This window comes from Anser cygnoides, chromosome 3, assembly GCF_040182565.1.
Source record: "Anser cygnoides isolate HZ-2024a breed goose chromosome 3, Taihu_goose_T2T_genome, whole genome shotgun sequence".
NCBI lineage: Eukaryota > Metazoa > Chordata > Aves > Anseriformes > Anatidae > Anser > Anser cygnoides.
In genome coordinates, this window is record NC_089875.1 from 43,254,111 (window position 1) to 43,269,458 (window position 15,348).

The following is a 15,348-nucleotide window of genomic DNA, read 5'->3' on the forward strand; positions in this document are numbered from 1 at the left end:
GAAAAAAGAAGCCCAGCCATGGTTGCTTTAAGGCTCATTGTTTTGGTATGAAATGCCTAAGGTTTAATTCATGCTCCCACCTGGTTTGCTGAACAGCTTGTGAAACTCGGGATTCTTTTCAGTACGTCTGGTTTAATGTTTGCCTGGTTTTGAGTTTCATGGCAGAAGTCTCAGATTTGCTAAATGTATATTTTACAGCTGTTATTTTAATTATTATTTTTACCTTGTGAGCAGAACTGCTAACAGTGACAGGGCTGATCAATACATTTTCAAATGAGGGGGCAGCTTCTGCTGCCAGACTAGGCATTGCCGAGCAGCTGGCACTGCGGCGATGCAGCACCCTGATGCACCCACGTGATCCTCCCATCCTTAGGACTTCTGTTTCAGGTGCCACACTCCTTTCATGGCCAGATGCTTGCAGTGCAAGCAAAAGGAAAAACATTGACCCAAAGGAATGGGTTTTCAGTAGAAACACGCAGCCTTTGCTTTATACCAACCTCAAGAATCCATTGCGTGCAGTCCCAGGTCCGTGTCCTGGTTCCCCCTGTACTGGGCAGCCGACCGGGATCTGGCTTGGTAGACCAGAGATGGTTTCTGGGACTGACTGCTGCCTTTCTCCTGCAGTTTAGACTCCTTTCTTTATGGCCTCCACGCGTTGTTCAAAGGAGACTTCCGGATAGCAGCGAAAGATGAGTGGGTCTTTGCAGACATGGATCTGCTGCATAAGGTGGTTGCCCCGGCAATCCGAATGTCTCTGAAGCTACATCAGGTAGGGTATTTTTTTTTTTAATTTTATTTTTTAACTTTTACTGTTGTATTTGTTTTCTTAGGGAAATACAGGAAAACTTGGAAACTGTCCAAATTAAAAATGAGAGGGAAATGGAGTACTTGTTGCCTTATTCTGAGAAACTTCCTTAACCAAAATGGAAAAGCTCAGAATGTATTTATTTTACATTCAGTTGATATGGGGTACCCCCAGCTGTCCATTTGGAACTATTTTTATTGCAGAGCTTGACCCTGCCTTTTTCGTTAGAATAAAACTGATGATCACATCGTGTTTTACTTGCAGAGGTACCATAATGATGGTTTTTAACTGAAAATAAATAAATTGATCAGTAAGTTTAAAAAATCAATAAATTGATTAGGCTAATTTTACTGTTCATTTATCAGCCCTTTGGTGATGGGCAATACATGAAAAACACTTCCATATATTAAAAGTCACAGCTGAGAGGAGTGGTGGTTTGAAGGGGGGTTAGTGTCACAGCTGTGTTTGATTATGTCATGCTGTTTCTGACCCCATTCTGTTTTCAGTTGTAAAACTCTGGCACACCTCCATTGAAGTCACTCCAGTTTCTTTAGGTCAACCCTTGTATAGCTTGGAATTGATTTTGTTCTTGCTCTGGCATATTATTTAGGCTCATACACTTCGATACTGCATGGTATTTATAATTGCTCTGAATGTAACTGAAGTGGAACTGCTCTGAATTAATGCAGGAGAATTGGACAAAATAATGTTGTGAAAGTAATCACTGGCAAGTATTGCTTTGTGACAGCTAATGAAGTAACACAATATTGTGATACTTGTTGATGGATTCACAGTCTGTGCTTTGTTGTGGTTTTACAAGAAGAAAAGAAGGATTTCCACAAGAACTGTGGAATGTCCCAGGTAATTTTGATCTCCCTCCAGATTATCCAAAAGCTCTGCCTCCTGTGGTTTCCCACTTTATAATTTGTAAGTGGATAAGCTCTCATTCTCTGCCTTTGTCCAGTGGAGACATGAAATCAGAACAGGTTACAACAGAACACTTTTTGTATTACTGTTAAATCAATTGTTCTACTTCCAACAACACTTGCTGTGACACAAGTCATTTGCAGGGCAGAGTTTGGCAGACTGTCTCAAAAAAAACCAAAACCAACAACAACAACAAAAAACTACAGGTTTTTGTTAATAGTTTTTCTGTTTTCATAAATATACCTGACCTTTTCAATACTTGTACTACCAGGACCAGTTCACCTGCCCAGATGAGTATGAGGACCCAGCAGTTTTGTATGAAGCAATCCAATCTTTTGAAGAAAAGGTTGTGATTTGTCATGAAGGGGACCCTGCCTGGCGCAGTGCTGTACTCTCCAACAGAGAAGAGCTGCTAACCCTGAGGCATGTGGTAGATGAAGGAGCAGATGAATATAAAGTTATCATGCTCCACAAAAGCTACTTGAGCTTCAAGGTTATCAAGGTACATGAACCATCTTTCTAATACTGCAGTAAAAAAGGAGGAGGTTGATCGTATTTGTCAGAGTAGGGACTGGAGGCCCCAAGGGGAGTGCTGTTCAGTTCACTTCTGCTTTGCACCAGTAATTTTGTGCATCAAAAGCAACATCCCAGGCTTAACCAGGGAGCAGCTGCTCATGCAGTTCATAAAACCTGTTGGTACAAAGACACGGCATGCTTGCACCCTGCTACTGCTGTTCTACCTAGACCACATAGTTCTGTACTTTAAGTAACAAATGTTTTTACATGGTCCACACTGTGTTTTACCTTCCTGTAGGTCAACAAGGAGTGTGTCAGAGGACTGTGGGCTGGGCAGCAGCAGGAACTGATTTTCTTGCGCAATCGTAACCCAGAGAGAGGAAGCATCCAGAATAATAAACAGGTCTTGCGGAACTTAATTAATTCTTCATGCGATCAGCCACTGGGATATCCAATGTACGTTTCCCCTTTAACCACCTCATACCTTGGGACACACAGCCAACTGAGGAACATCTGGGGGGGACCTGTCAGTTTGGACAACATTAAAAAGTGGTTCAGATCCAAATGGTTAAGGTAGGTGTTAAATTTTGGTCATGCAGATAGACACTCTGCAGTCTCAGTTCCACTGTAATTTCTGTTAAGAGAGTAATTGCGTACTGTTATCTATGAGTAAAAAAATTAATTGCAGACAACTCAGAATGTAATAGAACAGCCCTACAGATATGGCAGAAAACACATTCATTTATGGCTTTTAAGCAAAGCTTTCTATATGTTAGTCAAAATTCATTTTCAAATCACTTAGCAGTAGAGACATTTCCCTTGTTCAGGGGAATTTTACTGTTTAGTCCTTGTGAATAGGGGTGTCTTTTCTGTAACTCAGTGACATGTCAGAAAATGAGGAAGTGTGTTGGTGGGTTATGCTCCAGAGATTTGGCAATGTAGATGATCATCCGCACATCATTGTTCTTGACCAAAGTACATGTAAAAACAATTACACAATGCAAGGTCTCCTGACGTGGGTGGCACAAGTTCTCCGTGCATGTAGACTGACCACTTGTTTGTTCCTGCAAACAGGATGCGGAAGGACTGTCAGGCAGCTCACCATGACAGAGGCAACGTTGAAGAAGTGGATAATGGAGGGGGGTCGTCTAGCGGCAATTCCGCAGGTAACTCAAGCCAGAGCAGTAGCTCGCAGCACACCAGAGACGGAACCCCTCAGTTGCAGGCTTCGTCCCATGAGGTCCACCAGCGTGCAGGTATTCGCACAATTTACTTGGCTTTTTCTGTACTTTTCTCCCGAGGGGCCACATGGACAGATGCTTTTTGGGCTTCTCTCATATCCAGTGGAAAACTAATTTTAGAAAGGGGGACCTTTGTCTTTCCTGATGACCAAGCATGTGTAGGAGATGGCTTCCTGATATTGTTCCAGATTTTTACTGGGAGAGCGTAAGACAAACGTGATTCGTGTGGCTCACCAAGGGTTCCACTGTCAAACTATTTACTGTGTTATTTTTGGACTAGGAGGTACTACTAACAAAGGCAGAATGAGAAATTCAGATGGAAGGGAGTCTACATGTGTGATGCCCATTCAGTTTACACATTGAGCCTGTGCTTATTGTTGACTGGGAACAGCAGAACTAAAAATATGCAAAAATCTTAATTATCTTAGAAGAAGCATGATGATTTATTTGAGGAATTAGTTTGGCTGCTCATCAGCACTTGTGGAGAACAAACAAATAACAAATAACTCACTACGTCTATACATCAGTTACCAGGAGAAAATTAAATGTTGCCAGTCACTCTGTCAGTTAACAGCTGAGCCTTTTTCATATTAAATTAGGGATTTAAAAGTACTTCAGATGCATTCTTAAGGTAGAAATACTGGCCTTCACATTGGAAATATACATTAAGTTTGCTAGTGGGTCACCATGGGACCTGTCACTAAGGGACCAGGATGTGATGAAAAGTCAAGTTAATTGACCGTGTTACAAGTTGTGGTATTACTGTATCAATTAAGGCAGATAACTAGAGGGTGTAACACTTGTTTGTTTCCTGTTAAGATCATTTTGACCTATCATTAAAAATAATGGACAGGAATAGAGAAAATCTTGCCGTGAATATAAATCATGCTGTAAGGATAAAATAGCTACTGCTTTTAATTGAGTCTAGCTTTAGACTAATCCCCAGGTGCATACTCATAACTTGACACTGCAGTAATCTGAATGGCAAACTTAATTGTAAAATAACGATCCCGAGCATGCCATGCAATAATGAAAATTAATTGTGAATTGTTTAAAAGGATGTATTGGGTGCCTAGAAAACCACAATCAAGAGAGGTCATGCTTAATTAAGAAAAGCTACCTGGCTATGAGGTAAAATGAAGAAATGCACAACAAATGCAAGAAAATGGAAAACAGCAAATGTAAATCAGTATTCAGTCCCGAGAGAGTTGATAACAGAAAGAAAATGAAACAAAGAGAACTTTCTGACTAGCACCATTACGGACAATATGAAGAAAGCTGATTTGCTGTTGTTTATTTTTTAAGAAAATTAGAAGCACAAGAAATCGTAACAGTAGTCTTGATGTGTCACTGTATAAAAAGGCTAAGTTGTCAATAATGTAGAAACAAGAAAAGAACACGTCTGTTTTATACTTGGGAAAGATGCAGGTGATCTATGATCTGATCATGAAGTAGTTCTTTGCATCCTAACGGCTACACAGAACATTAAAGAGCAGCTATCAAAGCTATATGCTTAATTGAGAAAATCCAAATAACTCTCATTTAAGGCTTTTAAAAGAGCTGCTTAAAAAGCAAGATCCGTTTGATCTTCAGTAAATATCAGGACAGTACAACGATACTAGAGGACTAGCAAAAAGCTTATGCCATGTCAGATGTTAAAGAATGAATAGGGTCACCTGACTAATACATGTCTGTCAGTCTGTCTGTGGGTCAGTACTCTTTTGGCCTCCCATGCACAATCCCTGTGCCCTAATTTAAGAAAGACCTTTGTAATTTGGAAGGAGTTCAAAGAAGAGAAGGAAAAAAAAAGATCAAAAAGCTAGGAAATGTTCTGTAGTGAAAAATTAAAAGCTTTCAAATAATTTCTATTGTAAGAGATTCTTTGATTGTAGTCTGTAAGTACTTACCTGGGCAACAACAGGTGACCAAAGACAGTTGCTTCTAGCAGACTTAGACACAACAAAGCTAAACAAGTTCTAATTTGAAGTCAAGTGCACATTTTTAACAGTGAGAGTAAATAAATAGCAAAACAAGTGGCAAAGGGTTAAGATGGATTCTCCCTGACCACAGGTGTTGGATGCCTTTCTTGAAAATAATAGTAGTAAGTAATGCCATATAGAAGTTAATTCCAGGAAGCTCTATGGCCTGTGCTATATAGCATGGCAGACTGGATGATCACAGCAAACCCTTCTAGTCTTATAATCACAGAATCAAGTGCATTTAATGCTTTCCTATTTCATTTTGCAGCCTGGTGCCACTGAGTCTGCAAAATGCAATTAAAGCCCTATATAAAAGTGCGACAAAAATCAGGAGCATTGGAAACATGTGGGGTTTTCCCCCAAAGTGTCCTTATTTCATGATGCGGTTCAGGGAACACCCTTTGTTTCCTAATTGTTTTCAGGGACAGAGTTATTTCTGTGTAGATACGGGTGGTCTCCTGTCCAACGCTCTAACCTCCGCCTTTGGGATGAGTATCGAGTGGTTTTGGACAGCGGTCAGCTTGGCAGTTGAAATCACAAACAGATGTTTGGCCGCGGTAGCCCCTGCACAAACCCACGCACCGCAGCCCCTCTGTTCCCAATTCGAATCCGTGCCTTTTATTTAGAAACGTAATCTATTAAAATAACCAACGGATGCAGAAACTGCAGCGCTTACTTAAGCAAAGCCCCCAGGTCTGAAGAACCTGTATGACCCCGGCAGCAGCACGTATCCTCCCTGCTCATCATGCCTGCAGTGCAGAGCACACTCATGAAGCCACGCACCTCTGTCCCGTTGCTCTCAGAGATCACGGGGCTCTTATTGCCAGGGTAGCAGCGCAGCATGCCATCCGAAGAAAATTATTTTTTTATTGTTCTAACAGTAGAAATAATGATATATTGTAAATGGGGTGGAAAAGCGTCCAGTTCTTGCCAAACCACCTAGGTTGTAGCCCAGCCGAACGGCTCCAGTGAGGTAGGTTATGGCCCAGCTCTGCCATCTGACTCCATGCCAAGGTTCCTAAATTCTCTTTGCTTCAGCATCTGAAAAATGGGGCTAATGATACCAGCCTCCGGAAAGCAGGCCTGGGGATGTAAAACAGCATGGTTCAGCTATATAATGTAAATAGATTGGATATAAAATCCTGCCTTACTGGATGCAATCTTCGTGAATTGAGCAAACAATCATATTTGTGAGCCACAGTGTGAGATTTATATTGCTCTATGCCTGCAACATTTCAATACTTGGAAGGGTTTCAGTGCTTCTGTCCCCTCCATACTACTTGTGTTGGGAAAAACCAAAGGAAAAAAAATACCAACAACCCCAACAACCTGGAAATACCTCAGATTTGTTTCTGCGTTGGTGGATCTCAACAGATTATCTGCCTTTAACCCACAGCTATAGCTAGACAAAATGCTGGCTCGTGTTAATGTTTGGAGTTTCCTGGAAAGCCAAAAGCCAAGTAGGCACTCACAGGACTGGGTGTTTGCTGCATAAGCCTGGGTTAGAGCCAGTCCACAAGCAGGTGTCTGGAGGGTTCACTGGCCAATAAGTTGATTTTGTTTTTCATTCTGTGGGTATTTAAATATGCAAGCATAAGAAATACAGAAACGTTTTGTTTGCATGACATAAGGTGCTGATGTAAATGCTAAAAAAGGCGGGGGGTATATGTACAGGAAGACAGAATTTGTCTAGGCCCCTCAGAACAGTTCATCCACTGTATCCAACAAAGGCTGCATTAGGATGCTTCACAGAATGGAGCAAGAGCTGTACGTGAATCTCATTTAAACCTCCAACAGCTTACCTTAAGTAGGGGTGCTCTTATCTTTTCAATCTGTGATGTACTGTAAATATCAATCTTGGATCTCAGTCAAACTGTCAGGCTTAAGAACTGTCTTGTAGATGGAGTACTGCCTTCCACTTGGCTGAATCCTCAAATTATCATTCCTCATATGCAGTTTTTATTCACAGTTCTATGCTTTACTTTTGCAGCTGAGATATACCAGGCCATTTAAGGTGGATATTCAACATCCCCTACTTTAGTGTGGTTATCAAAGGGGAGTGGAGTTAGAGCAACACTGCTTATTCACTAGGCAGGTTAAAACGTACCGGGCAGACGAGTTGAGATCCTGTGATCAGCGTACCTTTCTTGGTGTCTTTTCTCATTTTCCTCTCTTTTGACCCAGTACAGAACCACTGGAGCGATTCTGACCAAAAATCAGAACTATTGTAGTGGAAAAAATAGAAAGTTTCATAGGTTTATTTGTTTCTCATGTCTGAGATTCTTGGATTCTTAAGCTGATACAACCCATAGTAACATGTATACACAGGAGGACACTGTCAATAGCATGGACTTCATTAGGATACCACTGAAGACAGCACTTAAATATTTTACTCTTTCTTTTAAAGGCAGGAGAAAACACAGGAGTCAGTCTGTCCAGGCACACACTGCTTTAAGCCAAAGGCCCCCCGTTTCAAGTCACTCTGGACCAATGATGGAAAGCCGCCAGCCTTTCATCCAAACATCTACATCTGCCCATGAAATTGCCCAAAGGCTTTCTAGTAGCCAGCTGTCACTCCACAACTCGGCAACATCTGTGTTTTCTCAGTCCCCTGCTGTTCCCGTTGCTGGCCAGCTGACTGTGCAGGACCGAGCTGCTGCACTGCTCAGGTCCAGCCTGGCCTCGTCCACCAGCTCAACTCTCAGCCTGCTGTTCGGCAAGAGAAGCTTTTCGAGTGCTCTGGTGATTTCTGGGCTCTCAGCTGCGGATGGAGGTAACACCAGTGACACCCAGTCATCCAGCAGCATGAACATCGCCATGGGTCCTTCTGCCAGAGCTGCAAGTCAGGCAACTCGGGTAAGGCTGAAGCCAGAACAGCGGTACTGGCCATGAGTTGCCATGCTGCTCACCTGTCAGGTTCTTGAACCACTGGTTTCTTACTTGTAGTCTTTTTTTTTTTTTTGCATTTTGGTATTTGTTTTGGATTTTGCATCACAATGAAAATGAGACTGTTTAGTATTTTGTGCACATATGAGTGATGTATTCATTGGTAATGGTAAGCTGGCCATTAAGAATGCACCTAAAATTGCAAACTGGGACAAAAAGTTGCTCTTCCTTTTACCGAGACTAGGGACTCAAGTCTTTGTTTTACGCAGCCCAGGTGGTAAAGTACCATCATAAGCAGACTAAATAGTATGTTTCTTGCTTGCTCACTCAGGACTGAATTATTTGTACAAAGAGGAATGGCACCCACTAACAGTGCACTTGTTCTGTCTCCTTTGACCTGAAATTCAATCCAGAACCTTGAAACCTTATTACTGAAAGGGTTAGTCAAGGAAGGCTGCAGGAAATATTTCCCAAAGGAAACTAAAAAGCCTTCAAGGAAACCTGCATGCGCTGTGAATCAGCATTTTCTAACAGAAAAATAGTGCACACAATTTCCAGCCTTCATCCCAGTAGGCTTCCAGTTCTGTTTCCTTCTTCCCTGGAAAATTCAGTGCACATACTAGTGCTACTGTTTCATTGTCTACTGAAATGTATTTAACTTCGGTTGCCATCTATTGCTTTCCTCTATTTTAAAACCTTTATCTCTACGCTACAGAGCAGTAATAGGAGAAGATGGATTAGAGATAAAGGGTGGCTGCAACTAGAGGCTGACAACGTAATTAAGACTGACTTTCACGTCTGGCCTATCAAAATGGAAATCAAATTGGCAACAGGGGAAAATTGAGGATATGGAAAGTCCAAAACACTTTTTGGCTAGTATCATTCCAAACTGTGTATAACTTCCCTAATTTTCAAAGAATTCTCCGACTCCCAAGTGAAAAAAGCTCCTTAGCCTTTGTGTATTTTGCTGTCAACCCAAAAATGCCATTTATGGTACAGTTTATGAGGTTTTGCCATTAACTTCAACAGAATTTGACTGAACATTATTCATCTGGGTTCAATCCTGCTTTAGTATGCTTTAGTACTCTAATAAGCTTTAACAGTATGTACAGCTGAACATATCAGATGACAAGGTATAACGCCAACTTTCAACAGTTTACAGTCTAACTTGCAAGAATTCAGCCAGTCTGCAGTGGTGAGTTCCAGTAGTGGGATTCACCTTTTCTGACTTTCAGCCATGTAAAATTTAGGTCTGAAGTCTCAGTAGATCATTGGTGTGGCCCCTGTACTCAAAAGAGAGGATGATCCAGTTCATCCTTAGAGCTGTCAGAAGGAAAGCTTCCTTTGGAAGACCCATCAGTCCCTGCCAACCATTGGCAGCTTGGATGATACACTTAGACTATGTTGTTATATGTAGGTGAGGTGAGCTCTGGCCAAAACGTAACTGCTCGGAGTCCAGGTGCTTCTTTGACTGAAAGCACTAAGGAGGAAGCATTTTACTTAAACCTTAATACAGCACAGTTCTGGAAAGCTTTCATAGTTCTGGAGATCCTACAGTGGGGTGACACGGTGCATAACATTTTCAGGTTCATAATTGCATTCCAGTTCTGCTGCAAAGGTTCCTTTGTAACTTGGATTTAAAATTTGATGTATAAAAGCAGACCCAGACTAACCTGATTTAACTTCTAAGAAGTTAGCCCTGCTTAAAGCAGGGGTTTGGACTGGATGACCTCCAGAAGTCCTTTTCAATCCAAAGTATTTTACAGTTCTCTATACATGCACATTTGTGGTACTAAACCTCTAGCTCCTCTAATTTTCTTTCCAAATTTATGCATTACAAGTACCTGTTCATTCTTCAGAAGTCCCTTGTGAATTATGCATGTTAAGAATCCCATGCAGTCTCACAGAATGACATTCCTAAATCAATTTTTAACTTTTTCGCCTGTCACTTCAAAAACAGCTGAAGTGTTACTTAGAATAAGCTCCTCAACTCCTTCTTTCTTCCTCTCCAGCAGCTCACCGAGACCTGCGATGCGACGGAAGCTACAGAATCTAGACCGCGTCGAGAGCAAGGTCCAGCCCATGCCATATTCATGAGCCAGACCCTGGAATGCAGAAGGGCCAGCCAAGAAGACATGGCCCTGGAAGACACGGCTTCTCAGCAAAGCCTCTCTGAGGAGCAGTGAGGAGTATCGCTAGCACAAGGGCCACACGGTTCTCAGAATTAAAGACAGAGTTAGGTCAGGGAGCTGCAGGTGGGTTTAAGTTCTTTCAAATGTAAGAAGCAACCTCCAAATGTTTATTTTTCTAACTTCTAGGCAAGAATATACAGGGCACATGTTCTTCAGCTAAAGGCCTTGGCATGGGTGGGGTTGGAAGATGTCATAAAAAACACGGTGCCACTTCATCTCAGGTTCTTGTAAATGCTAGAACAACAAATACAACCTGTTTGACATTCCTTCCCCTGCAGAGGTGTTGACACGCTTGTGGTGGGAAAAAACAAGCATAACAGCTGGCATCGCGAGTGAATACAATGGGAAATACTAATACAATTCAGTGAAAAGCACACAAGAAATCTTTCCTGCCATAGCTAGACAGCTGATTGCATGCAAATTAATTGGCACTTGATTATAATGTATAGCAAAGGACAACTTTGAACAGAAGCAACGAATGCGTACAAGGACAGTACAATATGTACTGTAACAGTAGAGCTAAATCTGATTATTTTTTTCCCAACAGCAAATCTTATTTTCCTTCAACATGTTATGCAGGTGCTAATTATGAATAGCAACATAGCATCACACAGAGTGATACACTGCATGCAGCTATACTGAAACATTGTGTGAACAAACCTTGCTAAAAACATTAACAGAAGTCAAATGTGAGAAAAGAAACTAGCCAGTGCATGGAAAGCCTTCACAAAGCATATGGTGCACCTTATTTGCAAAGAAAGCAGCTTTGTGTTAACAGCTGCTCTTAGGTATAATCTCATGCTCCTGTTTGGTTTACAGCAGTGTTTCTGAAATTCCAGGCAACAGCCCCCTTGGGGAGATGCAAAAGGGCCCAGGAGAGTTCTCCTCAAAGGCAGCAAAGTGCAAATTAGACTGTAATTATTGTCTGCATTTGTAGTGGGCAGAGAACAGCTAAATGCCTTTAATTGCTGGACACAACTCAGTGTCCATAAACACTTGTAGCCAGTAATTACAGAGCATTCTGGTTTCCCTCCCCCAGAGAAACTGAGCTGCTGCCAATTTAATAGTTGCATAAAGATGGATGAGGCAAAAAGAGAAGTCATGCTTTCACAAAGTTTGAGAAACACTGATTTACAGGAATCCATGACTATTTTGGAAGCCAAAAGGCTACAACAACTCCTTACTGTACTATAATGCATAAAGACACCCGTGAGCGCGTTTTGTTTTTTGTTGTTTTTTTTTTTAATTAAAAAATTTGCAGCTATCGGTGTCTTGCTATTTCTCTTTACTGTAAGTACCATAGATTGTTTCTAATTCTCCTCACCACAATGTGCAGCCAGACTGCCTTGTCCCAATTAACAGGAAAGATTTAACAAGAGCTGCTGTAGCTAAGTCTTATTACCATTAGATGATGCACAGTTGCAATCTGAGCTTCCTACTGTGCCACACTTGAAATTATAAGTAGTAAAACTAAGTAACACCTAGTGAAAAGAGCTGCTTTGTGTGGCAGCAATTTTTGGGTTTTCTTACGTTGAATTATTTTCACTTGCTTTATGAAGTTGAGAAATACTTTGTTTTTCTTTCACTTCAGATCTTGACAAATTCATTATTTATAATGCTCAGCATAATCTAGGCAAAATTCTACTCACGTTTACAAGGGGAAAAGCAGACGATTAATGTAAAGTCCCTGAGACGCATGGTCAGCAGCGTGGCTTAGGCCCTGCTAGCATCACCTCCAGCATCCAGGTGTGATGTGGAAGAGGAACCTGAATTCAGCTGCTCTTTTCTGAGCAGTTCTGGCAGATGTTGCCATTCCTCCCACGAGCGGAGTGCTTCACACTCTCCCTTATGTGGGACAGGTGGAGGTTACAGGCATAGGTGGGGGGGCTCCTGCTGACAGCCACCGGCCCTATTTCTGCCTCGGGAACTTTTGCACTGCAGTCTACCAAGATAAACCATCACCACTTTGTCTTTCTAAACCCTGCTATGTGGGGAGGCAGGACAAACAGCTGCAGAAAGCACTAAACTCCCTTGTTAAGTTAGCCTCACATAGGCTTATGATTTCCAAATCTGTAACTTAAATCTGAATTTACTTCCAGAAAAAATAACTAATTCCAATAGTCCCAACTAACCTAAATTATTCTGTGCATCCAACTCAAGCAAACTAAACCGGACCGGGAAACAGCTGCACAAATTCTTCCATTGCTGCACCTGCTTTAACACCAACAGTGACAACGCCTTCCACCAGCACCACTTCAAGAGACTCGCCTATCTCCCCGGCCTCTGTTACTGCGCCCTAAGAACTGCAGCTGCCCTACAGTTCCTGACCCAGCTCCAGCCACCAGTGAGGACAGGAAGGTGCCACAGAGCCCCGGCTCCTGCTGCATGGGGTGGCTGCCAGGAAAGGCCTGTCCTAACTCACACCTTGCTTGGTTCAGGCACAGCACACAAGCAGGAAAGAAGAGGATTTAAACACACGTTATTTACTTTTAGTATCCATCTCTACTATAAGTTTTCTTTTTAAGTTGTTACTGTAGAATGGTGGCTTGAAGAACAAAAGAGTTGACTATTACGAACAGTATCACATTTAAATAAAATCAGAAAAAAATGGCAGCACAAACTTTCCTCCACCATTTCTACATAGTTTTGGAGATAGAGAGTCAAATGTTATCAAGACTACTGCTATATGCAGTGTTTTTAGATGTGGTCCAATTCTACAGAATTACCAGATGTGATGGTTAGAAATAAAACCTGCAACCAGGTACAAGGTTGTATTGACCCTAAAAAACAGGAAGCAGACATGGACCCAGTTACTCTGTGTCATACGTGATAGAAGATGCATTTAAGGCTCTGATGCATGCAAAGCTGACAAATAGGTAGCTGATCTTTACACTTCCTTTCAGTAAGAAAGATGCTCAGAATCTGCATAGCCCTAGAAGGCATCCAAGGCCATAGGAATTCCATTCTCAACACTAATCTCTACACAAAGGCTTTAGCCATACCTTGTTTTATTCCTGAAAGAGCTAAGCAGCTCAGCACTTACCTCACACAGGAGAGGCTTAGTGTTGCAAGGTGAAGGCATCGGTGATACCTCAGGAACTCCACTTGTCAGGCAGTTTGGGGTTCTGATGAGAAGCAGCGGCAACTTTCTCTGCTTTTTAGTCAGCTGCTTCACTGACCGGCTCTGGAGTGCCCAACACAATCGTAAAACTCAGCCCGGAGGTCGCTCAGGTTGAGCGGTTTGCTTACCCTACACGTTTGATCCTTTACTGCAGCTATGACAGCGGAAGGACACCACGGCCAACATGTCAGCACCTTTTATGAGCAGTTCCAGTTTGTGTCAGTTTTGAAGATCCCAGGTGCTAGGCCTGAATTTTCCCAGTGGCAGTGGCTGACACTTACCTGGCAGCGGTCCAAGAGAGAAGCCACCTGGATGCTCACTCGGTCAGCCCAAAACCTTTCTGGTTCTGAAACCTGAGAGTAGAAATGCTCCCAATGCTGGCAGTCTGAACTCACCCTTGGAGGAGATCACCCGAGCCACAAGAGCAGTCAGTACACGCAGTTCTTTCATGGAAATGGCAGAAGGGATGAAGATATGGAGGCCCCCCCAGGTAACAGCAGCACTGCTGAAGAGAAACACTGGGCGTGACTTTCTGCACACTGCCTTGATGGGGCCCTCGCAACGGGAGAGCTGGGAGAACACCTACAGTACAGCATGCTACAGGCAGGAGGTTAATGAGCGTACGGTGACACAAGCACAAATACAGCACTTCAGCCCTCACATTAAACGGGGGATATTCACTGCCTGCTCTCATTTTGTTTTCCTGTACTTTCTTTTCACAGCAGATAGGCTCTAGTTCACATCACACAGTAAAAGACAGGTGATAAAACTCCTAAGGGTGAAACATGCCCAGACCTGGTCAAAAGATTTTGGTAACATTTTACCAAAACCAACTACAGGCTGCTCAACTGCTTGCACCCACCAGGTACGTTGGAAGTGTCTTACAAACTTCTTACATATGTATATCCATATACACACACACTGTGAACTGTCACTGAAAAGTCTCGCCTTGTTTCCACAGACAGAAAATCTTGACCTTCATTGCGTTTAAGAGAAACGTTAGGAAGAACACTTACCACAGTGATTCTTTTTTCTCTCACCAAGAGGCCAGGTACTCTCAATCTGTAACATTCTGGAACTATGAAGTTCTTAGGAGTCTCTGCAATGCTATTCAAAGCTTTTTTAAAGGGCTATTTACTAGAATAAAGCAAGAAACGTCACTTGCATTTGGCTCCAGCCCACCAAGTGACTGCACTTCTCTTGCTGGGAAATTTAAGTTAAGGATTAGCTGAATTCTATGCAGCTCATTTTAGAAGATTAGAATTACCAGTGAAATTCTCCAGCATGTAATAAGCATCTTCTCATCAATGCGTGTTTTTTTTTTTTAAACTACCCAATTATTGCCATTTTTAGATTGCTCCCTGGATTGGGAGCTGGTATTTAATTACAGTGTTTCACTAGTGCTTGTACATCCTTAAATCTGCAAGACAGACATATTACTTATAATTAACTTTGCAGTAGGTCCAGTGTTAAAGATTCACCTCTCATTCAGCCTTCTCAGAGTTTTACAAGTCAAAAATGGTCTAATGCATGATAAATAATGCAGGCCCTGTTTATTCCATGCTGTGTGCAATTTTATGTTGGAATTACAAGCCTCCTTGCCAAAAACGTCCTTGATTCTCAGGCTCTGAGAGAATAATTGGTACCTCATATTCCCTCCTTTTTTGCACCAATTAAAACC

At 42.1% G+C, this 15,348-nt stretch overlaps 1 protein-coding gene across 10 annotated transcripts in view; it reads left to right on the plus strand.

Annotated features, from left to right (window-relative positions):
* Nucleotides 1-14,712, plus strand: part of PCNX2 (pecanex 2) — a 159,500-nt gene extending 144,788 nt beyond the window's left edge. For 8 of the 10 annotated variants that reach the window (XM_066994046.1, XM_048047223.2, XM_066994045.1 and 5 more), the window contains 6 exons: nt 625-769; nt 2,004-2,234; nt 2,547-2,821; nt 3,323-3,504; nt 7,876-8,324; nt 10,367-12,681. In XM_066994046.1, the coding sequence (XP_066850147.1) occupies nt 625-769; nt 2,004-2,234; nt 2,547-2,821; nt 3,323-3,504; nt 7,876-8,324; nt 10,367-10,540 (1,456 nt within the window). In that variant the 3' untranslated portion in view covers nt 10,541-12,681. Of the gene's footprint in view, nt 1-624; nt 770-2,003; nt 2,235-2,546; nt 2,822-3,322; nt 3,505-7,875; nt 8,325-10,366; nt 12,682-12,706; nt 14,533-14,628 lie in introns of those variants that run through there. The other 2 variants (XR_010830285.1, XM_048047221.2) reach the window with 2 other exon arrangements.
* Nucleotides 14,713-15,348: the final 636 nt, after the last annotated feature.